At 39.6% G+C, this 27,465-nt stretch overlaps 1 protein-coding gene and 1 long non-coding RNA gene across 4 annotated transcripts; both read right to left on the bottom strand.

The window, feature by feature from the left end:
- Nucleotides 1–3,721: 3,721 nt before the first annotated feature.
- On the bottom strand, nucleotides 3,722–22,483 carry LOC134211961 (peroxisomal multifunctional enzyme type 2-like). Of its 3 annotated transcripts, XM_062689380.1 has the most exons (6): nucleotides 22,265–22,483; nucleotides 20,856–21,540; nucleotides 20,196–20,710; nucleotides 19,535–20,132; nucleotides 6,267–6,452; nucleotides 3,722–4,160 (listed from the first exon to the last, which is right to left on the bottom strand). In XM_062689380.1, exons 2-6 carry the CDS (start codon nucleotides 21,502–21,504, stop codon nucleotides 3,949–3,951), a joined length of 2,160 nt encoding a protein of 719 aa, XP_062545364.1. In that variant the 5' UTR covers nucleotides 21,505–21,540; nucleotides 22,265–22,483; the 3' UTR covers nucleotides 3,722–3,948. The 3 variants fall into 3 exon arrangements, with proteins under 3 accessions (XP_062545364.1, XP_062545365.1, XP_062545366.1); XM_062689381.1 differs by lacking the exons at nucleotides 19,535–20,132; nucleotides 20,196–20,710; nucleotides 20,856–21,540; nucleotides 22,265–22,483 and adding an exon at nucleotides 6,873–7,030; XM_062689382.1 differs by lacking the exons at nucleotides 19,535–20,132; nucleotides 20,196–20,710; nucleotides 20,856–21,540; nucleotides 22,265–22,483 and adding an exon at nucleotides 6,535–6,684.
- Nucleotides 22,484–24,964: 2,481 nt separating this feature from the next.
- On the bottom strand, nucleotides 24,965–25,881 carry LOC134216066 (uncharacterized). The gene is made up of 3 exons (XR_009980463.1): nucleotides 25,289–25,881; nucleotides 25,126–25,224; nucleotides 24,965–25,029 (listed from the first exon to the last, which is right to left on the bottom strand). It is a non-coding gene; the product is annotated as an uncharacterized LOC134216066 (long non-coding RNA).
- Nucleotides 25,882–27,465: the final 1,584 nt, after the last annotated feature.

Below are 27,465 nucleotides of genomic sequence, written 5' to 3'. Positions count from 1 at the left end.
TATTCACCAGTTCCTTACACACGCCAAAAAGTTTATATGTCTATTTGTGAGTATTATTTGTGTATGTTCTGCAGGACCCGTAATGCTGGGTAGACACCTTTACGTGGTGTGTTACGGGGTAAGATCTACCACGGTTACATTGCCAGCTACAGGCAAATCCTGACCCAACGATTACCTTCCTCATTATCCAACTCCGTGGTACTTATGAGGGTGTCGCTAAGTCGGTGGCCTCTCGTTAAGTAAGTACTACATCAACACTTCCTTCCTCTCCCTAGTTACGGTGAAGATGGGCGTGGCCAGGAGTAGTAACCCTCATGCTTTTGTTATTTTTGTTTGAGACTGGAATCAAGGACCACTCCCCTTCTTGATTTCTGATAGCATTCTAGATAAGGATCTCAAAAGTAAAATATGAGTATCACTAGTGTCCAATCTACGAATTACACCGTAACAATGCTAATGCTATGCTAATGCTATTATTTGTGTATGTTCTGCAGAGTCCACTGCCAGGGAGCTCGAACTGAACTTTTTGGTGGGGGGAATAGCGGTGGGCTGGTTTCGAAGCCAACGACATGAATCTCCAAGCTCCAGAGCGCTGATTAATTAGGAACATGCAAAAAGAAGACTCTGAACATTTATTATGCCGATGTCCGGCATTTTTTAATCAAAGACGTAAGTTCTTCAGCAAGGGGTTAATAGAACCCTTTGAAATCTGGAGATCAAATCCCTATACGGCATTGCATTTCATGAGAAGTGTAGTGCCGAACTGGGATAATGCTGTCAGTCATTCGATGACGATCTCTAATAATAATAGTGATACGTTATGACTCAGCTATTAAAAAAGGGAATGTATCACAATACCGTGAACCCCCGATAGTTTGAACGGTACCTCATTCAATTTAACGGGGTTCATTTTTAATTTGAACTGCTGGTTACTTCTTCTTCTTCTTCTTCTTATTGGCATTACATAACACGATGATACGATATTTTTAAGTCCAAGGAAGTCGAGACAATTTCCAATTGGTTAAGTACTCTATTTGCATAAAAGAAAACTGGCCGCTCTCTTTGCTGATTTGTTTTGATTCTGCGTTCCGTTTCACGATGTTCAATTTTTCTTTTCTCGATTCCACGTGCTAAATGCCGTTTGAATCATTTTTAATTTGAACGATGTTCAAACCAACGGTGGTTCAAATTAAAAAAGTTCAGTTTAAAAAGGGTTGTATTACCGGGGGTCCACGGTATAGCAATAAACTGCTCGCAGTGATGAAAATACCCAACAAGGAATAAAAAAAATCCGTGAAAGGCCCTATTCGAGGCAGCAATACGTCTTTTCACTTCACGGGAAACGTCATTGTCCCATGTCACAAGCGTTCCATGGTAAACAAATTCTTCAACAACTTCAAACACATCCCCATCAAGCACTACCTCAGCACCAACACCACAAGGTCTTCCTCTGTCTCAACCTGTCACCATGTACTTTGTCTTGGTAGAGTTAATGGTTAAGCCTAACCTCGCCGCCTCCCTCTTCAGTGGGACAAAACCGACAAAACCCTCCACTGCTGCTGTGCGATCGATGTTGTCCGCAAAGCACAGTATCCTATGCGACCGTGTGATGATAGTGCCGTTCCTCGAGTACAATGTTGAACAATAAATTCGAAAGTACATCACCCTGCTTCATTCCGTCTAAGGTCACAAACGAGGTTGACACTTCGTCTGCAATTCGAATAGGGGGAATGGCGGCTTTGGCAGGTTTTGTTCTATTATTGTCAGGGGGGTTTTTTATGACTGATTTTGCTCAAATTTGGCCTAAACATTCTTTGCATATCAAAGAATATTGTGGCCAAATTTCATAAAATTCGGTCGACAAAAACCCCCCTGCCAATAATAGAACAAAACCTGCCAAAGCCGTCTGTTCCCCTACTTGATATCTTCAGAATTTTCTTTTTTCAATTCTTAAATATCTTTAGTTTTATTGGAGTTCATTTATTCGTCTGTCAAAGATCAGTACATTTCTCATTTAGAAAGCTTGAGACTTATGATGCAGTCAAAATTCATCAAAAAGATACGTTTGAAAAACCAGACTTAATCAAATAAATTATTATGGTTATCAGATTGATCAACGTGATAAAATCAAAAACTCTGCTATCAACCAAGTTGTGTTCACTTCCGTTGGCACTTCGGTATAATGAACCCAACAGATTTTAGAAAAAAAATCATTGTCCAAGCATTTTGATTTAAAAAAAATCAATATTTTCTAATCAGATAGCAAGAAATACTTTAACATCAATCAATCTACTATTACATTTTTTGCATTCATTCATTACTATTACATTTATGCAACTTAACGATATTTTCGTGAAATTTAACACAAGTTTGTGCCTTCAACTAAATTCAAAGCAATCGATCAATGATCCTGCTCAGAGTTGCTTATTAGATCTCTAACTCGTATTGAATGATGCCTGGTATTGAGTTTTAAGCTAAGGAAATACTACCCTTTATTTTTTAATCTAACTAATCAATTGTGTCCAATTGTTTTTCAGACATAATTTATGAGTAAGCGTTGTTTATAATTATACCAGAGAGCTCCTTTATTTGAATAAAACATAATTCAAAATTGTGGTGCAGTTTGAAACTATATTGGTCATTTTTAGCATTTATTTTCAACTTCCTAATAGGAAATCGGCTGGTATTCCCTGCAGGCTATTACCCTTGAAACAGCTACATGGAAAATACTCGAGTGAGCACACACTATTACGGAAGATTTTTCTCTGAACGGGAAAACCACCTGTAACTCTATATTTTAATTTTATACAAAATGAAATATATTTTATTATGATATGGAAATGCTAATATCATCTTCCAAACTTGGACGTACATGTTCATGATAGCATTAGAGGCGAAAGTATAGAATTGATAGTTCCGTTAGGATACGGCAGGCATGAAGAATGTTTTTATAGAAGTCGATTTGAAAGCGAGCGGAGGGCAATATTTGTGATGGCACATATCACACGACCTTCCTTCTGCTAAGCTCCCGTATGAAGGGGGAGGGAAGAATATCAGTGTGGAAGCTGATATATCTCCACTGGCAAAAGGAAGGTGGTTTGACTTGCTCATATGCCATCGCGTGCGGAAGGATTTGCTATCGACGAGTACTGTCTCCAAATTTCTAATATGACATCAGCATTTAGTCGAATAGGATTTTAGGTACGTCCAAGTTTGGAAGATGATATTAGCATTTCCATATCATTGTAAATCGTTTAACTTCACGTAGAAGTAACACACACGAAATCATTAATTTAATATATTTTATTGCTTTTTCGGTACCGAAAATAACCCGCAAGCCGTACATCAGGCAGCCATGGATAGGAAGGGATCACCCAGGATTTCTTCAGAATAAAAGTTATTTGAAATAGCCGCAATTAGTGGGGAAAGAAAACAATTGTACATCAATATTAGTTTAATTGTCAGTCTAATGAAACCATAAAGATGTGCCAAATATTGCTCTTTGTTGATGAAGCGCAATTTCATAAAGTTGGAAGTTGCAAAATGAGAAGGTTCCCATGGGAATGAAAAGCTTCAAAACTATGAGTGATGTTTGCTTTTTAACCCTTTAACTTGTTACGTCCCTCCAGTAACAACCAGAAGCAGCATTGCATGATGGTATCTGCAAATTAAGGCAAGATTTCAAAGGCATTTCTTTCAAAATAAAATCCTAAAGTTGTAATTTCGTTTTTACAATTGTTTCAATATTGCCCCTCTTCCACTCAAATTTATAGAAATAATAATAATTCACCATATGGATTTTCTGTTGGTGCGTAAAATACTATTTTATAGCTTAATGCTAGACTTTGTGAAAATGCGAAACAAACCAGTCATATCACCATTAGATAACAAAAAGAATGTTACTCGTTAGTACGGCGCCAAAAAGGACGTTATTGATCAGCGCGCTTTTTACAGCTTAGCTTCCGTTTTCAGCAGCGGAGCCAACTTTTGCGCTAGCATGATGTTTCCGGTGATCTTCAGTTTTCCCTTCATGAAGGCAGCCTGTGGTTGCAGTTTTCCAAGCGCCAGATCAACCATATCGCTGTCGGAAATGGTCATCGTGGTGTCGGCCTTGCCCTGGATCGGGCCCTCATACACCTTAGCATTCTTCAAGTCCAGCACTGGAATATTTGAACGTTACATATATTCGGCTGGTTTGAGTTATTAGCGGTCATATATAAGCACAATCAGGGTGTCTACTCATCTGCAAAAACAAAATTCCCTGATTTTTCCAGGTTTTTTTTTCCAGGTGTTTTACATTAATTTCCAGGTAAAAATAAATTTGCGATATATAGATTTTAGCAGCAAAATAATCGATTCAAACAAGTAAATATTGCGAAAAACAATTTAAAAAAATTGTTTTTGGTTGCCTTACAAAAACTTAAGGAATTCTCCCAGGAATTCCTTCGCAAGTTCACCCAGAGATTACTTCAGTCATTCAATCACAAATTCTTTCAGGAATCGCTTCGGAAATTCCTCCAGGATTCCTTTGAAAATTTCTCCATAGATTCCATCGGAAAATCCTCCGGAAATTATTACAGAAATTCCTTCAAAGAGGGAACTTTAAGAATTGCTTCAGAATTTCCTTTAGAACTTCCTCCAGGATTTCATTTGAAAATGTCTTTGCGAAACTTTAGAAAACATCTCAAGGAATGGTTACGGAAATTACTTAAGAAATGCATTTGGCGATTCCTTTACGATATTTTCTTTAATTCGTTTTTTGAAAATTAGGTTAAAAATTCTTTCGGAAATTTCTTTGAATTTTTATTTCAACAATTTAAAAAAAAAACTTAAGAAATTCTCTTAAGAAACTGTTCCGGAAATATGTTTGGGAATTTCCTCAGGAATTCCTTCAGAACTTCTTGCGAAAACTCCTTCAGGAAATGTGTTGATACAAAAATATGAGATTGCTGGGTCCATAACGTTACGCATAAGGACGTTAGGCGTAATACCTACTACCTTTTTATATCGTGGGCGGCTTCAAGCCTAACATACTCATGCCTAACGTCCTTATACTTGACACGGAGTATACCCGCGATTACTATTGTTGCTCTTGTTTGCGTGACCAACATCTAGTTTGTTTAGATCAGCAGCCAAGGTACCGGTACTATACTTTGGAAAATCTTAACTAATTTAGTATTTTTTAAAATATTCCTAGAGAATTTCCGAGGGAATACTCAAAAGAATTTACAAAGGAATCCCTAATTGATTTCCCGTATAAATTCCTAGATTTCACCAAGAACAGCTTCGGAAATTCTCAATGGCAAAACGTTTTTTGCGGAACAACGATCCATTAATGTTCACTACATTTTTAATAGATTTGATTGGTATATTTATTCAAATATTTGTAAGGATTTTTTTCATCTTTTGAGAGAATTTCAATCATGATCACCGGGTATTGAAATTTCCCTGATTATGTCAGGAATTCCCTGATAATTCCAGGTTTTTCCAGGTAGTAGACACCCTGACAATTATAATAGTGCAATGTTGAATGATTATGATGATAGTACTGTGATAGTGACGGTTATAAAATTGTTTCACTATTTTCCTTATATGTCTGATTCAGTTCACAATTCAATGCAGCTATTCTCAACTTAAGTGATCCATTACAAGCCATAGTTGAAAGAAAATCAAATTAGACAAAGCAGCATAATTATATCCAGATGTCTGCGACATAAATTCGTACATGGTGGACTCACAAACTTCAACCATACCTAGGCGATACGATCAAAATCCGATTGCAATATAAATCCGATAGTGAAAATTGAGCGGTATTGCACGGTATTAAACGATTATGAATAATGCTGCCCCAATAGCTCTTCATCATAGGATTTCATATAACCGGTGTTTAGTTCATTGACGTCAAAGAATAAAAGATGTTACAGTTTTATTCTCACAGATAATTCTCCAGCAGCGACAAAATCTGAGAGAGAAATTAAACCAGTCACATCACATCACATGAGAATGAAACGAAACCAAATAACTGAACTGAAAAACACAGTGCCAGTGATTCTATCTAGATTTGGCATGATTCCATGAAAGGCATAAGGGAATGTGATGTCATTGAATATTCATAATTTCAATCGGACCGGAATCAATTTTGACGATCAATGAAACTGGAATCTAAAGTGACCTTCGGTCAGCTAATCAATTTGAACCGGTTTACAGAATCAACTAGTTTATATGAAAATATTTAGCCCGTCTACAAATGACGTCTTGCTACTTACCCCACTCCTTGGAAACTTTACCGCCATCGGTAATCTTGTATAGGAACACCGCGTTGATGGCCTTGGCCTTTGCCTCGTTTTCCGTAACTCGGTCGTTGATGCCGGCAAATACGGCATCGCTCTGTAGGCTCTTTCCAGCGGTCATATTTGGCTTCAGGACAATCTTCTTGAAATCAACGTAAGCACCTGATGTGGACAACGAAACAAAAAAATACACATTCAATGCAACATATCTACACTTTCGATAATGGCTCGATTAATTTATTACTGAAATTTCTGTCGAAACTACGGAGTCAAGCAGAGAGAACAGTCTGATAGTCGTGCGCCTAGTGGTGTGAATTTTGAATTCAATAGGCACTGACACGGGCGGGTCAAGAGAACAACGATAGGAATCGTAGTCCAAAAGTCGAACTTTTGATTGAATTAAGCCGATTTTCATATGTATGAATGCCTAATCATGCCCCACCTGAAGGTGTGAGTAGTTAGTGCTTATCAGAAATCGATAGGATTACCTGGTGCACACACTAATCTCAAGGAATTGTAAAATTCTACATAGCGAAATGATAAGATTGAGCTGTTTGTTATGTTGTTGAGATTAATACTTACTGAATAATTGCTAGCGGGTCGCTGGAAATAGATTTTTTACGTGCGATTAAACTCACGCTATCGTGCTAAAACCGACATTAACTTTCCAATGACTGCTAACTGAATGTCAGTAGGCAGTGTGACTGAAGCTCCGGCCAGTTCCACACCACAAATATCTACGAAGTGTTGCGTGTTCACACAAACACGGATGGCACATTCAAGTATTTTTTCGACCTTTCGTCGAATGCATAGAGGCGTAGTTAGTAGGTAGGTATGTATCGGAAAGCATGAAGCGTGCGCATTAGTATGGGAACTAGTCTGTCTATGATCGCATATCAGTCCCATATAAAAACATGAATTCGAGAAAAGATGGAATACGCGCATCAAGCTAGTTTGTCTTTTCATGGCATTCCGGTCCAAGGATGTTATCGATCATTTAGTAATTTGCGTTCGATCATTTAGTAGTTTGTTAATAACTGATTCCAAAAGCTGAATTTCGAAATGTGTTGTATGGTGGACTTCTAGTGCGAAGGTTTTTCAACAACTCTGCCACACACCCCGTTGTTGGATTTCGAATAATAACGGAGTTATGTATAACGCTAGTTGTAGTAACTTAAACTAAATGATTGGAATTTTGTTATCATTTAGTCTAAGTTACTGTAACTATAGCTATAGCTCCGTTACTAGTGAAAATCAAACAACGAACCATTAGGCAGAGTTGTAGAAAAGCCTTCGCACTAGAAGTCCACCATACAACTCATTTTGAAATTCAGCTTTTGGAATGAGTTATTGACAAACTACTAAATGATCGAACGCAAATTACTAAATGATCGATAACATCCTTGTTCTGGTCCAATCAATAAATGCATTATCCGTTTTTATTTACATCAAGAATAAAGTATAAAGTATGAAGAATTAAGAAAAAAAGAATAATAAGAGAATAAGAGTAAAGGATAAAGAATAAAGAATAATGAATAAAGAATAAAGAATACATAATACAAAATAGAGAATAAAGAATAAATAATGAAGAATAAAGAATGAATAATAAAGAATAAAAAATGAAGAATAAAAAATAAATAATAAAGAATAGAGAATAAAGAATTAATAATAAAATATAAAAAATAAACAATACAGAATAAAGAATCTATATATATAAAACTCAATGTTTGTATGTTTGTATGTATGTTCCAGCATAACTTCTGAACCCATGTACCGATTTTAACCAAATTTGGAACACACATTATTTATCTTAAGGAGACGACGACAGGGGGGTTAGTCATGCTCTTTAGAAAAAGGGGGAGGGTGTGGGGGGAGGTGTATTGCTTAGTTTTTGATTAACTATGTGTAAATTCTGAACCCCTTGACCGATTGCAACCAAATTTGGAACACAAATTCTTTATCTTACAGAGGAGACGATAGAGAGGTTATGCATGCTCTTTGGAAAAGGGGGAGGGTGTGGGTGGAGGGGTATTGCTTAGTTTCCGATCAACTCTGTGTAAATTCTGAACCCTTTGACCGATTTCAACCAAATTTGAAACACAAATTCTTTATCTTACAGAGGGGACGATAGGGGGTTAAGCATGCTCTTTGGAAAAGGGGGAGAGTGTGGGGGGAGGTGTATTGCTTAATCATCAATCAACGCAGTGTAAAATCTGAACCCCTTGGCCGATTTCAACCAAATTTGGAACACAAATTCTTTATCTTAAGGAGGGGACGATAGGGGGGTTAAGCATGCTCTTTTTGAAAAAAAGGAGGGTGTGGGGGAGGGGTATTGCTTAGTTATCGATCAACTCAGTGTAAATTCTGAATCCCTTGGCCGATTTCAACCAAATTTGGAACACAAATTCTTTATCTTAAGGACACGACGATAGGGGGTTGAGCATGCTCTTTGGAAAAGGGGGAAGGGTGTGGGGGGAGGAGTATTGCTTAGTTATCGATTAACTCAGTATAAATTTCGAACCTCTTGGCCGAATTCCAACAAATTCGGAACACAAATTCTTTATCATCAGGAGACGACGATAGGAGGTTAGGATGCTCTTTACAAAAGAGGGAGGATATGGGGGAGGGGTATTGTTAAGCAATCGATCAACTCCTGAGCCTCATGACCGATTTGAACCAAATTTGTATCAAATATTGTCTGTCCTAAGGAAGAGATTTTAGTGAATGTGGTTAAGTCATTTTAAAAGGGGGATGGTGTGGGAGAGGGGTATTGTTTAGTTATCGATCAATTCAGCATGACTTTTAAACCCATTTATCGATTTCCACCAAATTTGGAACCCATATTATCTGTCTAAGGAAGACTATATCAGACTGGGTAGGAATGCCATAGCTAAATGGGAGAGAGGGTATATTCATTAAACGAAAAGTTTACTATACCTTTCAATCGTATAGGTAAATTCAAACCAAACACGTAATCTCTACGCAAAGGAAACTATTATAAAGAGGCTGGAAAGCCCTTTTGGAATAGGAGGGGGGAGGGGTATTGGAATTGGGTATTGTTTAGAAAACGACTTAATTTAAAATCCCTCTTATTTAGTACATCCGAGGTTCTTTGACATTGTACAATGCTCGGAAAACTAATTGCCCGAATTCCTTAAAAATAGCAAATCCTCGACAATAACATTTTCCAGGTAATAACATTTATCCAAAAATGACTTACGAAAATGATATTTCCCGATACACATATTCCAGAATATGACATTTCCCTGAAAATGACATATCCCTGAATGAAGCAAGCCATTAACATAACACTATTTGGCCTAAAGTCATTCGACATGAAGGACATTTGGGATAATTATGAGCAGCATCAGAAAAATCTTGCATAGAAAGCAAGCATTTGCTGGGTATAAAACAATGATCATTGTTGTTAATCGAAATAATAGTATGCCCAGTGAAAAGCAATGATTAATGTGTTTCCTTCTGAATGGTGGATGAGATTGCTTCTTTAAAAGTAGGCATTTGCCCGGAATAAGGCAATGGTGGGTGTGATCCCTTCTTTAAAATATGCGTTGCCCGGAATATGGCATCGATGGATGTTTTTCCTTCTTTAGAAATAGACGTTTGCCTTGAATAAGACTTTTCAAACCCACGATCCCTTCTTCAAAGTCAGTCAATGTTTCCAAAAGCCTTCTTTTAATCAAATGATAAAGTATGAATAGGTAAACACAATTACTCTGTTGACCAATTGGTTTTATCATTTTCCGATTGTAAAAGAAAACTGCAAACCAAACTGGCAATTCCGAGCAAGGCCGGGTACATAAAGCTAGTAAATAATAAAGAATAAAAAATACAGAATAAAGAATAAAGAATAAAGAATAGAGAATAAAGAATAAAGAATAAATAATAAAGAATAAAGAATAAATAATAAAAAATGAAGAATAAAAAATGAAGAATAAAGAATAAATAATAAAGAATAGAGAATGAAGAATTAATAATAAAGAATAAAAATGGCCATGGTTCTGTAGAGACATAATATGTCCAAATCTATCACATAGTCTAATTAGGTTAAATGTTAATATCAGCATAATCAACACATCATGATTACAATTTCCGTGACCAATTTAGAAGCCTTTGTTAAGTGATATTCGATTTTTTGTCATTGATAAAAATATGTAAAAAATCTTCTTAAAAGATTGAAAAGATCTCATTTTGATTATTCTTGTTCGACATGGTTTTCTGTGTCCGTTGATGAAAAGGTGGAAGTATGGCATACAAAGCTTAACATATATCAAAAGGCTGGAATCAATAAAAGCAACAAGTTCTGGCAATGCTGATTCAACTTGAAATCACATTTTCATTCATGTAGTGGAATATCTATCGATCTTCTATATATATTATATACGGTGGCGGTACGGTAATGAACTTGGGAGCACGCGCGCAGGACATCCAGGAGGAGATCGGCCGGCTGAAAAACAACAAAGCCCCTGGAATTGACCAACTACCAGGAGAGCTGTTTAAATACGGTGGTGAGGCACTGGCTAGAGCACTGCACTGGGTAATTACCAAGGTCTGATAGGATGAAGTTCTGCCGCAGGAGTGGATGGAAGGTGTCGTGTGGCCCATCTACAAAAAGAGCTGGATTGTAGCAACTACCGCGCAATCACATTGTTGAACGCCGCCTGCAAGGTACTCTCCCAAATTCTATGCCGCCGACTAACACCAATCGCAAGAGAGTTCGTGGGGCAGTGCCAGGCGGGATTTATGGGTGAACGCTCTACCACAGACCAGGTGTTCGCTGTACGTCAGGTATTGCAGAAATGCCGCGAATACGAAGTGCCCGCACATAATTTATTTTTCGACTTCAAAGCCGCATATGATACAATCTATCGGAACCAGCTATGGCAGCTAATGCACGAAAAAGGATTTCCGAATAAACTGATACGGTTGATCAAGGCGACGGTGGATCGGGTGATGTGCGTAGTTCGAGTTTCAGGGGCATTCTCGAGTCCCTTCGTAAAGCGCAGAGGGTTACGGCAAGGTGATGATCTTTCGTGTCTGCTATTCAACATCGCTTTGGAAGAAGTAATACGAAGAGCAGCGATTGACACGAGTGGTACAATTTTCACGAAGTCCGTCCAGTTATTTGGTTTCGGCGACGACATTGATATAATGGCACGTGACTTTGAGAAGATGGAGGAAGTCTAAATCAGATTGAAAAGCTAAATGAAATGGACTAGTCATCAACACGTCGAAGACGAAGTACATGATAGGAAGAGGCTCAAGAGTAAACAACGCAAGCCACTCACCACGAGTTTGTAACGGTGGTGACGTAATCGAGGTGGTTGCCATCAATTAGTGGGAAAATATTTCTGCAGCAATCACGCTGATGACCACTACCAAAGGCCGACGATATAATCGCTCTCCGCGGAATATTGAACAAAATGACTCGTGCGCTGTGGAAAGCAGCTTTTTTGTATCCAATAAAGTAGGCCAATAGCCCCGCCCCTTCGCGAATCGTTAAGGTAGCCTCACACTTCGGGAATTCGGTCATTCCATGCATTTTTACATATGCAATGTTTTCGGGATTTGGGTACGGAAAATAAAAACCCGGTCCCATTTAAAATGCACGGGGACCAAAATCCGGCGGATAATTTTTCCGAGGTGTAAAGTAGCCTTTACGGATGCACATATTATTTACACCCATGACGATTCACAATATGACATGTATAATACTGGATAGTACGTACTGTTGGTACTTCGCATACCTGAAAGAATAAAATAGGGCCTATTCCGCGGTCCTTAGCCATTTATCCAACAACTCCTATCTCTACATCTCCGTGGTACCAGCCGGGGTATGAGCTACCCTAGGGAAGACGAGGTAACCGGCCCCGTTGGGAACTATGGTCGTATGCTGACAGGGAAGCGGAGGTTTGCCTCTGTCCGGGGATACAAATCCAATCAAGAAACAAGAAAACTTTGAATAAACCCACACGTGTTGAGCTCCTGGCTCGTGAGCTGCAAAAGGTCGGCATGAGCCGACAGCAATCCAATACGGTGGTCAAAAACCGGCGAGTTTTCCAGTGGAAGCCGATAAGCGACTGCATCTGCGTTTTGAGAATTAGGAGCAAAATCCTCAACTAAAGCCTGATCTATGTTCCAACGAACGATAAGCCGATAACACGATGTAAAGATTGTCATTCGGATGAAAACGCGCAGATCGGTTCACCTTGTCATTGATACAGAGAGCCAACGATCATTGTCTGCGACGTGTGACCTTTGCGGCTGCTAGAAGGATGGCGATCAGCAGTACTTATTCCGCAAACACATCTGGCAACATGGCGTCACTTGCTCGCAGATATTGCTCAGGCCCGAACATTGACTCGGATCACTAACTTGTAGTTGGATGGGTTGAATATCCAACGCTTGGAAGTTGAAGGGATTGGTGAACAGTACCGCCAGAAGCTGGATGAGCAGATAGGAGACGTCAACGGATCTGGCGACGTCAACAGATTATGGGAGAATATTCACGAAGCTGTAACTACAACATCGCAGGAAGTGGTAGGCACTGCGCAGCAACGCCGACGAAATTGTTGGTTTGGTGAGGAATGCCAGCAAGTGGTGGACGAGCTGCCAGGAGTCGAATGCTACTGGCTAGGAATGGGCGATATCGATAAGATATATCGGGAATCGATATTTTCACTCCGATTAATCGATATTTTGTATCGATTTTTTCATGTTCGATATTTGACCGTATCAATTTTTTGTAGCTGATATCGGATTTAGATGTTTTTAATTTAAGAGACATTATCCGACAAAAAAGTTGAAAATATAGCAAACATTAGATATAAACTGAAATGGAAAATCAAGTTATCGTTTTTTTTGCTCGTGCTTTAAATTTTTCGAACGTATCGATGTATCGGAATATCGATGTTCCAACGCCGATATTTTTCGGCATCGATATTTCGACAATAAAAACATCGATCCGGCAGTATCGATATTTTTTCCGAAAAACGCTCTTTCCTACTACTGGCTGGTAGCCGATGTAGAGGACGGTAAAGTGTAGCAAGGGCAACAGAGAAACGAATCCATCGCTGAAAGAAGAGCCTGCACGAAGAGAGTATGATAGCTGAAGTGCAGGAGAACATAGATAGAAAGATAACCGGAGGTTTTCCGTGACAATCAATGGCCCGCGGAAGAAGACTGTGCCAGTGTCCGCCATATGCAATGACAGAATGAGGAATTTTCTGACAGATAATACTGGGGTGAAAGGAACACTTCGAATCTACACGGGTAGATCAAACAACCCAAATTTTGAGTTGTTTTCGATCTGGCATCTCTTTCATTCCATCCTTTGATGTCAAAAACAGAGAAAGAAAACCACCCAACGATAGCAGTTCTATGGGGGAAGCTAACGCTAGGTTAAAGGGGTTGAACTCAAATTTAGGTTGTTTCAACCTATTTGAACTTAACATTAGGTGGAAATAACTTAATATTTAGGTACTTTCTCACACGGGATCAAACGGAAACTACTCAAATTCAAGTTGGGCCGTCCAACTCAAAATTGGCTTCCCCCACCAACGGTCCAAATTAAGTGAATTGAACTTAATTTTGAGTTGTTTGAACTTCATTTTGGGTTGTCTGATCTAACCGTGTATGTGCTTTACTACAGGTGTGGTCCAAACCCCAAAGTAGTATTTGTTCAACGAACTTTCGCTCTTTTGAGAGAGAAACTCTCAGCTGGGTTGCCGAAGATGGCCAATGGCAACAGAATGGGACGACACGTCTGGCATATTCAGTACATTTTTCATAACAGACGAGACGTTTCATCCCGCCCGCCCACTCTGAATGGCAATGTTTTGGTTATTTTTTCGACTAATACAGACATAAAGGACTTTGGCCCACACCTTTACTGAAGCACATCGACTTCGAATATTTGTTGAACGGTGAAAGCTTTTAACTTTTGAACGCAATGACCGATTGTGATTATATTCACTAGTGATCAACTAAGATTTGTCTCTCTCAAAAGGGCGAAAGTTCGTTAAACAAATACTACTTTAGGGTTTGGACCACACCTGTAGTAAAGCACATCGGGTTCTTCCGTTCCGCAACACTGTTCTGTTGTAGTGAATACGGCGCCGTCAACTCGTGCACGATACCATTTTCCGCAAAAAAAACTTCCGCAACGAACTACTCAAATACTCGCCACCGCCATCGGAACGCAACTTCTTTGGAAAATGTCCAAACTGATTTTTCACCTGATCGCAATATTCCCGGATTTTTTCTTCAGCGTCCGATTTACGCCGTAATAGATACACTATTTTTAAACGCGAAAAATCGCCCACTAGTACAATATAAAACCGATTGCCACTAGGCGTTTCTTCTTTCATCGGTCCACCCAAGTCAGTGTGCACAAGATCTCCTACCGCAATAGATTTACTGTCCGACACTTTCGGGAACGATTCACGAGCCAATTTCCCCTCACAACACGGACCGCACACTGACTACATTGTGCATGGATATAGTTTCAACCCGTATCCCAAATTATCACGCACTATTTTGTCTACTACTTGAATATCACGATGGCCAAGGCGTCGATTCCACAGATTTCTGCACAATTCCGAATGCTTCGAATTTACCAGAAATGCCTTTTCAGGAACATGCTTTAAGTGGTACAAGTCACCTTTGCGTTGACCAACTAATACCGACTCATTTCCTTTCAGAATACGGCATTCGTTCTGTTCGAAGAACACACTAAACCCCAGGTCGGTAATCCCACTCACCGACAGCAAGTTACCAGCAAGAGACGGAACATGCAAAACATTTTCGGGTCGCACTTTGGTTTTCACGCCATTAAATGACACTAGCTTACCCGTGCCGCTACCAGATGATTCAATGGGTTTTCCATCCGCCAAACAGACCGCTGTTGCACCTGAATCCAGATACCAAAACCAGGATCCCACTTTATTCCCCGCCGCCAAACACACTTCAAAACCAGAAACAGATTTAACAGCAACGTTTGTCTTTGGGTTGTCGGACTCCTTATCACGTTTGTCTTGCATGAGCTTTTAAGAATCACGGCGAAAGTGGCCAGTTTTCTTGCAGTAATGGCACGTCACTTCTTTCTTCACTTTCGGCTTACTCGCAAGCACATTTTTGTATTTAGCCGAACTGATCACCAGTGCCTTATCATCACGACACTCGCTGTCCATGCGTCGACGACCTTCGTCAAGCAGCTTACCTTTAACAAAATCCACTGTAAGATCTGCATCCGGTCGACTTTCAAGAGCTACGATCAAACCGTCATATGATCTCGGAAGACTGGACAACATCAATGCGACGAACCAGTTGTCTTTCACTTCCTCGCCCAAAGCAGTTAAACGTAAGCGCAGCGCCGCCATCTCCTTCAAGTGTTCCGCCATATTGCCATTTTCCGGCATCCGGATAGTGATCAACTGTCGCACTACGTGGATAATGCTGGAAAGAGATGCACGCTCGTGATAGTCTTTTAACGCATCCCACATCTCTTTCGCCGTCGTCTTCGTCATGACATGAATCGGTTGTGTATCTTCCAGAGCCAAACCAATCAACGCCTGCACCTTATCATCCTCTGATATCCAGGTCGCTGTTGTGAAACGACCTTTCCGTAGAAAAAGGAGGATTAGTCGGTCCGGCTAGTCAACATTAAACGCCACAAAGCATGATATAATGTGCAATCATTTTGTATTTTTTCCTTACATCATTTCGCTTAATTGGTACCCCTACTCTCCTGGCAACCTTGCATGCCCTGTCTTCTTTTGCTTTCTGTTTCACTTCTTAAAGTAGCACTCACGTACGCCGGATCGTCAGCGACTGCATCGTGCCTCTTACCTGATCTCGTACAACGGCTCTGTGTGAGGTGGGGATAGTGAACCTCCGTACACTTGAGTTTTACGTGTTTTACAGCTGCTCCTTCGGGCCACCACATTCGACGCCCACTCATCGGCTACTGTGTCCAACTTATCGTGCCTCCGGAGAGGTGTGGCCTTCGGAATGGCTTCGCGAACCTCGCACTGCGGTTCCTGCTCGGGTGGGTGCAACTAATCACTTAATTGACGAGCTGTAATGTAAACAAAAGGTCCTGACGGATTGGATCCAGTTGTTTGTTTGAGGCTCAAATTCGAACAGACTTACTCCTTGTGGAGGCCTTTGCTTTGCGAATACGAGTGGTGAAAGTGCAGATGCCGATAAGTGTGTTGCGGGTCCTAGGGCTGTCGATACAAATCGGTGAGCTGAATGTTTTCCTCATTATCGCAGTTTGACTCACCTTATTCAACTTGATTTCTGTGCGTCCCCGGATTGGTACTCAAGCGACTTGTCTTACGTCTTATGTTTCACGCTGGATTTTGACCAGAGTTTTCCGACACACCCTATGGGAAATCAACACCATTAGGAATCCGCTCATATGCTGTCTGGTGCTATTAACAACTCACCTTTGTGGTCTTTCCCCTACTTTCGTTCGATAGCCCGAATTTGCCTCTCGGCCTTCTACCGAGGAATCTTGTTCTGCCACCCACGTGCGATGGTGATCACGAGTTTCAACAATTGCATGTGATGTTTGTCCACTTTATGTCGGCTCACCCTTCCGTCGGCCGCAGGAATTATTTTCGTAGTGCTCGCGCACACTTTACAATCGGATTGACAGTGAACCGCCACTTTTTCAATCTCTCACTATTTTTCTGGCGACTGCGGAAGGTCTGGTGTGGAATGCCGTTGTCGGAAGTAGAGTTTCGCTGACGACCGATGACAGATGGTTTTCGCTGATTTTAGTGGCATTTCATTTTCGCCACCTTTTCGTTGCGCCCCTGCGCCACATCTTGTTTGCGCGCACAGCTGACGTTTAGGGAAGTATACAATTATCGATTGCACACTTATGTTATTCTACTAATTATGTATGATAATGAGTACTAACGTAACATCGCATAACCAGTTGCGGGTTTCGGATCCGTTAACGCCTTCAACAACTTTTCCCTCGTCATAAGCAGACGCATCTTAAATTTCCATACCGCATAGTTTCCATTATTGAACTTTTCAACCGTCAGTTTCGTGTCCGCCATCTTGTTTTTCACAAGCACACCACGGCACTCCCGAAACGCGAGTAAAAAAAAATTCACCGATGCAAAACAAAATGCACTACCGTGCGAAAAAAATAATCAACAAATTCAACACTCAAACGTAAACTGGGCCCATAACCTATTGGACTTTCGATTAAAAATAAATGGCTGAGTTTAATAAACGAAACATAAACAATAACTTTTATTGATCACGACTGTTCGTAACGAGTTCACTTTAGAGAATGAGAGAAAAGGCGCGTGAAGCGCAAAAGATGATGTGTCTAGAACAAGGTGAGTATAGCTCATAAGGTGTACCACAACAAGATGATTGGTGGCAAGGTAGTTGTTCACACCAACAATAGCGTGGTGGTGTGGCTAGAGTAAGCGCATCATCACAGATATTATTGTTACTATTCTGGGCGCGAATCCCGGCGCGACTATACAATTTTGTAATTGTTCTACGATACTTCTCGCGAAAAGTGAGTAAAGAGATGGGCAAAACGGATCACTTCGATGAACTGGTCAGATCTGGATCATTCACTCTAATGATCCGGATCTTTCAAGTGGATCGAAACCTTAGAACAAAACGCAAGAAGAATAAAAAATGGTGAAACTGTTGTTTTTCAGAGTCACATTTTTGAACCGCACTTACAAAAACTTCAACATCTCCTTCTCACAAGCGTATGAAGCACCTATAAATGACTTTTCATTTTGTCATGTCCTTACAAATGGTCAAATAATTTGCTAATCTGGTGAACCGGATCTTTAAAAAAATGGGCCACGAATCAATCACTCACATTAAAGATCCGGATCATTTTAACGGTTCCGGATCTGAACGCCCATCTCTAATGAGGTAAAAGTGATGAAACGAAAAAGAATTTTCATCTAACAGGCAAGATTATCGTTTATTTTCCAAGGCTAATTCTAGAGAAAAGATTGAAGGGTAAAAGATAATGCTCAACATAAACAACGAAAAAAGATTCTCCATTGGTACAATAATTACGAAAACACTTATGGGGAGAGGAGGAGGGGTCTGCCATTTTCATACGATCCATATAAATGAAAAATATTGCTAATAATGCTATCATGAACATGTACGTCCAAGTTTGGAAGATGATATTAGCATTTCCATATCATTGAAAAATATTTGTATGGCAAAAATCTCAAATGGGGAGAGGGGGGGGGGGGGGGTTGAAAACCCCTGAAAAAATGCTTACGTAATTAGTGTACGGCCCAGGCTGATACGTGCTGATACGCTTGTGACTGGTAATCAAGTATTCGGATTGCCATTTTTTTTAAGGATTTGCCAGATTTGACAGTAAACATTTGATCCATTGTCGAGCGGCCATTCGCGAAGCTGGCTTGATAACTTCCTACGACCGGCGGAAGATTATTAGAGATATCACTTTTAAAGTGGCTTTTAGGGTGATGATTGCTCGAAATTCTAGCCTTTCAGCTTTCATCTTTCTTACTTACTTCTTTCGAAACCTGTTCAGTTTCCCAGATTTTGATCATCAGTGTCATCAGTTTAATAAAACAAGTGGCCCGCATTTCCAGGCCAACTTGATTAATTCTGCTTCGACACCATTCATAACAATGTTTCAATGTTCTTGAACTGTTGGATGGCCCCCAACTTCTCTCAAGGTGGGGGCTAGTTGGTTTCTATCGTCCGCTGAACTGACGTAGTCTACCTCTCAGCTGCTTTGATCTTTATTGCTTGTACTCTCAGCGCAATTTTAGGTATTCGTGGAAGTGTTGCTTCCACCTTTCGATCACCACACGTTTGCTACCATCCTTATTCCTGCCCATCTCGGCACAAATTGTGGATGCACGTCTGCATATTGCTCATCACTATGAAAGCTGTTCGCAGCTCGTGTGTGTAGCCGAAGTTCTGGTCGAGAATGGAACGACTATTCCAATTCATATATTGGGTACGCTTTGATAACCATTTGCATATAGACTTGAACAGCCACTTAATGCAGCGAAAAATTATGTTTTCTGTTTCTTCATTTTTAGCATTTTTCCCTAAATGCCCAAGAAATGTTGATTTTTTTGGCATGGTGACGCTTGGCGCTATGTCCCCTCCCCGAACCCTTCAAAATCTGGGCTAGTGGATTCATATAGTGATAAACATATAAAAAAAAGTAAACTTACCGGAAAGGACCTCCGTGTTGGTATCGACCACAACCGTGCGGAAGCAGACTCGATTGTTTGGTTCCTTCCACATATCGACACGCAGCGTTTGACCTGGCAATACTGGCTTTGAGAAACGCACTTTAGCTGCTTTGAACAAGTTGGAATCGTCGTTGCCATATTGCTTGAGAACTGCTTTCACGGAAATGCCCATTGTGCAAAGGCCATGCAGAATTGGCGTTTTGTACCCAGCGATAGCGGAGAAGCTCGGATCGATGTGCAGTGGGTTCAAATCGCCGGACAATCGGTACAAAGCCGCTTGATCCTTACTGGTCTTGACTTGAACTGAAGCGTCAGGCGAACGTTTCGGATTGGCGGCCAAGGCTTTGACCTCGGGAATCGGTTTCGATTTTCCATTGAAGTTGCCTGCGCCGACAACAAATGTGCTGCTTTGGCCCCGTGCTACCAAAGAACCGTTCTCGTCGAACGATTCAGATTGCGTGATGACCAAAGCGCCGGACTTCTTATCCAGAACATCGAGTACGGAGCTCGTCGTTGTCAACACACCATCCGTTGGGACTGAGTCGAACAACTCAATGTACTGCTCACCATGCAGAATCTGAAATATATATTTGAATAATTATTTGTTATGTTGGTTATGTTAAAACATATTTTTCATTACGTTTGTCAAATCAAAATTGGCATGCGGAATAGCCTTGGCGGTTAGATCAGAACCCATCACTGATAAAAGACCAGGAAGAATGAAGAAAGTGGGAAGTGCCGAGAAATCCGGATGATTTTCATACAGGAAACGCAGATCGCTTTGATCGGTGACCGTCGCACCGACGCCCAAGGCATAAAGAACAACGTCCTTGTAATTGAACTTGTAGGTTTCGGTAACGGAATTCTCTGCCGATTTTCCTTCACGCAGCTTTTCCAGCACATCGACTAGAGATAGGCTTGCCTCCCCGATGGCGTTCAGATGCTTCGCGCCAGACATATCGGTCACCTTGTTCCAAACATTACGGACGTACTCTGGAGTGACATCCTCATCGATCGATGTTCGCAAAACGGAGCCCTTTCCTCGCACAAAGTGTACCTTCGTTGCCCAACCAGCCGCACTCTCGATGATGGTTCCATTGTCTTCGCAGGATTCGTGGCACAGATATGCAACAACCGGAGCGATTAGTTTTGGTTCTGTAAAGAAATTTGAATTGCTTTCTTAATCGAACATGGTACAAATAAAAACTTATCTATAGGATCACTTTAGAACAATGTGTAATATTTTCCTTGATTATAAACATAGAAGCTGTCGAAAGCTCCCTAATTTATTTCAACTTACTCAATTCGTTAAACAGGATCTCAGGTAAAATTCCTTCCGTCATCCTGGATGCTGCCGTTGGTACAATCACATTACAGTGGATGTTGTTCTTTTCCCCCTCTATGGCAACCGTATTGGCCAATCCCACCAGGCCCAACTTAGCCGCGCTGTAGTTTGCTTGGCCGAAATTTCCATAAACACCGGAGTTACTCGAAGTCATAATAATGCGACCGAAGTTCTGTTTCTTCATGATCGGCCAGGCAGCCCTGGTGGTCATGAAACTTCCCTTCATGTGCACATCATGAATCAGATTCCAATCGTCATCGGAAATGCGAGCGAGACTCCGATCCCGCAGGATTCCTGCATTGTTGATCAGTACATCGATCCTACCGAATGCTTCCATCGCAGTCTGGATAATTTTTTCACCATCGACAACGGAATTGTAATCGGGCACGGCGGTTCCACCGGCCGAACGAATCTCTTCCACAACAACATCGGCTGCATTGGATTTTCCTTGTCCGTGAAAGTTACCGCCCAAATCGTTTACTACCACTTTGGCACCACGTGATCCAAACAGCAGGGCATACTCTCGGCCCAATCCGGCCCCGGCGCCTGTGACGACCACAACGCGGCCATCATAGCGAAGTTGATTTTCGGTAGCAGATACCATTCTCTCGGTAATTCGCTGATTTCAGTTTCACTTGACCTATGGAGTTGAGAAAATAAAAATAGCTTGTTTGTACCAAAATAATCTTATCTTTCTTGTTGCAGCCACCAGTCAAGAACCAACGGCTAAATGGTTAGATTTCATAATCACTAAGTTCACTTCGAATACCGCATAGTCATGAATTGTTGCAAATATTTTTCCGGCGAATGCAACTATACAAACAAACAACCCTGAGAAAGTGCTATAGAATCGGAATGGTGAGGACTATGTAAAGGTAATTAGTTACATATAGCTATCGCCGATTTGTTTCGCAACCATAAACTTGAATAATTAATGCTCAAATTATTACAAATATAAGCACCATTGAATTGAAAATCCTTGTATTTCCAGAACACTCTTGTTGGCGGAATTTGGTAATTTAATGTTTTCAGTACCCTCAATGATTTGTCCTACTCTGATTGCCAATGCAATGGATGGGAAACAGGGAAACCTATCGAAACTCGAAAACTTGCATTGCATCTTTTAAAATTGTTATACCTAATTTATTCCAACAAAACACATTTCCCATCTTTCCCTTGTAGAGTACAAATTCAGTAAAATTGTTATCCTTATCAAATACCGTCGTCATGTTTTGGTGGGGAGGAACGAAGTAGTATTGTACATAATTTCCCATTTGCATGCAGTCCTCACTTATTAGTATGCAACAAGTTTGACCTTTCACCGGAATACACTTTCAATCGGACGAGCAACCTTTCTTACATACCTGGTTCACAGCGTTCACAGCAGTAGAACTTATTAAAAAGAAACAAATTTCTCTTGTACTATTGAACGTATAACTAGAATACGGCTATTGTGCAGCTCAAGAAAAGTGACTGCAATAAATCGAGATGGACTTTGGAACGACTTGAACTGAACAGACTCACACCGATGGTCTCCTGTTGAACAAAACGATGTATTCGATGGGGACTCTGCAACTCCACTGTTTTAAAGCCGAGCGCACCGAGACGAAGTTTATCGAAGACGTCGTGTTGACGTCGTTGTTGATGTGAATAAGGATTGCTGACGTTCAAACATCTTTCTCTTTTAAGCGCGTAGGCAGGATAGGATTTGTTTTCATCGGGAAACGTTTCCCGATGAAAACAAATCCTATTCTGATTCTGTGCTTGAAAGAGAAAGATGATTAAACGTCAGCAAGCTCTATGTGTTGTTAGTGAATGATGACAAGCCGAACGTAAATATTGATGTGTTGTTGTTGGTGATGATGATGATGATGGTGATGTTGTTGATTTCAACTGGGCACAGTGGCTCAAAAATTTAATTTTATCTTCTGCATTTATTATGCTTCTCGAGATTTTATAGCATTTTGCTATTTCATCTCTGTCTCTCTCGATTGTGCGCCGCTAAGGTATTTGCCATATTGTGGTACATGTGATTGATTACGGAAATGCAAAATATTTCATCACATATTACACACGATTACCTAATGGGAATTATTACTACAGTATATATACAGTATATATCAGTATACTGATCCAAATGCAGTATAGCAGCAAATGTAAAAAAAATAAGAAGATCCTGTTTATTCCACCAAAGCCTAACTATCCATCGAGGGACAATAATATGTTGCATACCTTAAAAGCGAATGTGAAAAACCGTGCCAAAAGATCACAGATGTCATCTGTTTGACATTGCTTTATTTACTTTTTGCATGACGCACAACTCGGCGCACGGGAGCCGGCGCGTAACTGGCGCGCCAGGTTGCGGATTTAAGAAAAGAATCGCAATACGATCTGCAGACATGTCTCATTTTAGACAATTCAAGACAAAATTTTCAAAACGACTTATCTGCTTTTGTAAACAAAGATTCAAACGACGATTTGACGAATCTGATAGCTCTCCTACACAAACCAACACCATCAACAGGCAGCGGAATCCTTCATCTACCTATTGATGGTGTTGGTTTGTCAAATCGTCGTTTGTTTACAAAAGCAGATAAGTCGTTTTGAAAATTTTGTCTTGAATTATTATTTCATTTGTTCCTATCTGAAATTTGCCATGGTCAAAGAAAATTCGGTTGGAATATTTAACGGAAGAAATTGAATGTTAATTAATTTATAAACAATTAGAGCAATTTTTAATTCTTTTTTAGATTCAGTACATATTCCCCCGCTTATCCGGACCTCACTGACCCGACGACTCGTTAGTCCGGGTCTCGCTAGTTCGGTATCAACACCCATTTAAACACATTATTCTGTCAGTTTTCAAATTTGTGCTGTGATTTTATTTTGGTTTATTGTATGGATTTGACAGTCGGATTAACGAGAGAAACCTCGATAGTCCGGCCATATTTTGTCGGATCAGCGGGGGTATACTGTAATTCTCGCTTAACTTTTCAAAAGAATGTAAGAACTTTTTTTCATGAATAAATTTGAATCACCGAAAAAGTGATGTTTTTTTAAGATTGTCCCGATTTTGAACGAACATCGGGTGAATTTTTCAGGCCGGTTCACACGTACAGCACTTTTTCGGTTTTTGTTTTTGATTTTAAAAATAGTTAGATGCTTCAACACATACGGGTTCTTTGAGAAACTCAGGGGACTGAAGAGAAGGCCAATACGCCTACCTAAGATGAATACACCACTAGGTGTTCCAATCTGCCAAATTCAGGATTCAGCCATCTTGGATTTTAGTATGGGAGAGCCAGCCGGTTTGTTTTCGTTTTGCACTGAAAATTAATTTTTCACCCCCGCCCTCTTCTCTTCCACAAACTGAAAAGATTGAAGCACCTAGTACTGTATTCATCTTGCGCCTACCCACCATTCATTCAACAATGGCGTACAACGTTTTTGTTTAAATTTTGTCTAATGCATGATAACAAAGCTGGGAGTATCATCGGGAAATTTTTCGACATAAAAAAGTCATACAAACACAAATTGCTCGATATAAATACTTCAACTAATTGCTTTTCGCAAGGAAAAGTTAATTGCCGATACGAATTAAAGACTGCCCGCATAATTGTGGACCATAATTAGAGCATCTCTCATATCATTCTTGCTGATAAATAACATCACTCCAACTATACTGATTGCTGTTTATACAAATTATAAACCAACCTCAACATACACGGTTCTAACAGTATGCTACATTGTATTTGACTAATCAACAACGTGGGTAATGGGCGGTTAAGTATAATTACCATTCAAAAAATGGCATTTTCCAGTACATTTTTTTAGCTGCACAGTTTGTGATACGGTCCAGTTACAATCCTTGTTTTTAGATGAAACAATAAGGGATGCAATATGTTAAAAGTAGAATGATATAAGAAAAAAAATCGACGCACCGTATCCCTTATCTTCTAGTAGAAGCAAAAAAAAATGGTATTTTCCACTTATTAAATAAAGACAAGACAAACACATTGCATTTTAATTATGATTTATTAAAAAGTACTCTTATTTAAAATGAACCTCAGTATAGTGTTTCGCCATTTATTTGCTGTGAGCAAGTGAAGGCTCCTGGAAAGCCACATCCCTGAAAATAATACGAAAAAATACGAATAATTAATTGATTGCAAGGAACGAGCAAAATAGCTCAACTAAAATGAAAATGCATGTGAAAAATACTCACCGGTAATGTAAAAATTTAAACCCTCGCTGAAATCTATTTCGTGGTGCCAATGAGCCGTTTTACTTCAGACTGTTGGAAATACGCAAATAACACCAGATCCTGCATCAGATTTATGATTATTATTATTCAATTCGAAAGTATGTCCCTATTTTTCATCACTTACCCTTTTATTGATGCAATAATCGCAAATGTTAAAAAATAAGCACAAAACAATGCACGATTGCTGGAAACAGTGAACCAGTTTTGCCCGCACGAGAAAAAACATGGAAGCCGTGCAATAAAATAATTCTGCCGTCGTTCAAAGGACACGCACACCTACTGCACTAATAGAACGCTTATCATAGGTGTATCATAGAATGATAGAATCTGTAAAGTATGTGTGGAATCATAACAAACATCAGATGATACATGCTCATATTTTTGCTATATTCCGTATTATAACAATATGTGTTGATAGTCAAATACGGTTTGTTATACTTTTTTTCAAAGAAAAATCAAGCATGGAATATACAAAATTGTAAAGAAACAATGTGCTATCAAATAATTGCATATGGTGTCGTAGATAAAAAGTTGTACATATCATTGATTCTAAATAAACATATAGTCATATTTTAAACAAACTTTTACGTGAATAGTAACAATATTGCTTAATTCGAATGAATAATAGCAACAATAATGCATAACGTTTTCAATTATGCGGGTGCTGAGTGACACCGAAGAACAACGAAATCGTTCCTTGAGTCTTGGTGTCTCTGTTCGTCCAGGCATCGGTTACAGTTCAGGTTACAGCACAGAGAACAGACAGGGAGGCTCGAACAAAATTTCTTACAAAACATGTGTAAACAAACACACCGAACCGCAACGCCATCGACGTCGACATTGCAACTCACAATCTCATTTTGACAACACGATGGCGCTGGTATGTTCTTGCATGCTATATGCATGCTATAGCGCATTTTTTGATGACGCTAGCGTTGATTATGCAGGGGATAACGGCGACATTCCAAAGTTATTTCAAAATGAACAGTAAAAAGTTATCACAACATGCCCAAGTAGCACTTGTAACAACTCTTAAATATAAAAAATAAATGAAAGGTTACATAATGATTGGATTTAGGATGCTTGAAACCTTCCAAGTCACGGTTGATTGCATTTGGGTAATTTTTCAGTCATCTTGAAACTAAATGTGTTATCAGTTTTTAAGCAGTTACAGGGTAATTGAATTGTAACCATAACATTGAACTGTCATAAGCACTCAAGTCACAATAAAGTTTTTAATTAGTTACCGAAAGACTATCTGGATAGTAGATGCCAAGTAACGAAAACAACACAATAATATCATGATATATAGTGGGGGAGCCTCCATCCTGATTTGAATTCCTAACACCATTGATGTCTGGTGCCGAATTATAATCTTGATGCAGAGATACTGCACATGCATACTTTTTTGTATATTCACTAATTTGGACAAGAATTTAATAATTAAAATAAAACACAATGCGAATTATTCCAAAAGTTGCCAAACGTCAAACGAAGCAAGTTACCCTGCAACATCAATAGCTATGGAAGCAAATTACAATGTAACTAATGTCGTTTTCGGTTATTGCTGGGTCGAACCTAGTTCTGCACCGGATCCGCTCTAACAGCTGTCAAAACGTTCGGTTATTCGTTCAGGTTGGATCGCGATCCGCACCAGATCCGACCCAAAATGAATGAGGTTCGCTCTGCCAATTTATCGAGATCCAACCTAGGTTCACCAATACATTCAAACACAAACTGTCAAACTGGTGTTTATGTTTACGCTAAAGGAAAATGAAAACGTAAAAGACACGGATGGGTATTTGGTTTTGTTTGTTTCATTTGTTAAATTTATCAATTTTGTTGCTCTTCCACGCAAAAATGGATTATTTTAATTTTGTGCTGTCTCCAAGTTTCTCTGATGGTGAATCGGATTCAGATATCGACATATTTTTCGCTGATTACCTCAGATGATAGCTCCACTATAAACAAAATGAGGGTTGAAAATTTAGTTGAAAATGTGATTTATAAAATGCAATGACGAGAAGGTAGCTGCTATTTATTCACTATTACGTTGTGTATTCGAACATATGCTTTAGGTATAATTGCTCTATCAATGGGAAAATAGCGTACCAGAGTATCTGCCGCTATGAAGTTATTTATACCAAAATGTTCATACCATTATTTTATTCATTATTGCAATTTGTTTAAAGTTACGGATTTGAAGAATATAAACATAATGTATTAACCCTGGCATTAACCATTTATAAGACTTTGGCAACTATATTGCCATCAACAAATTTATTGTATTTATTTATAAAT

The sequence above is a fragment of the Armigeres subalbatus genome, chromosome 2 (genome assembly GCF_024139115.2).
Source record: "Armigeres subalbatus isolate Guangzhou_Male chromosome 2, GZ_Asu_2, whole genome shotgun sequence".
In the NCBI taxonomy this organism is placed as follows: Eukaryota; Metazoa; Arthropoda; class Insecta; order Diptera; family Culicidae; genus Armigeres; species Armigeres subalbatus.
Note: the sequence above shows the minus strand (reverse complement) of the source record. Positions and strands in the feature narration are given on the sequence as shown.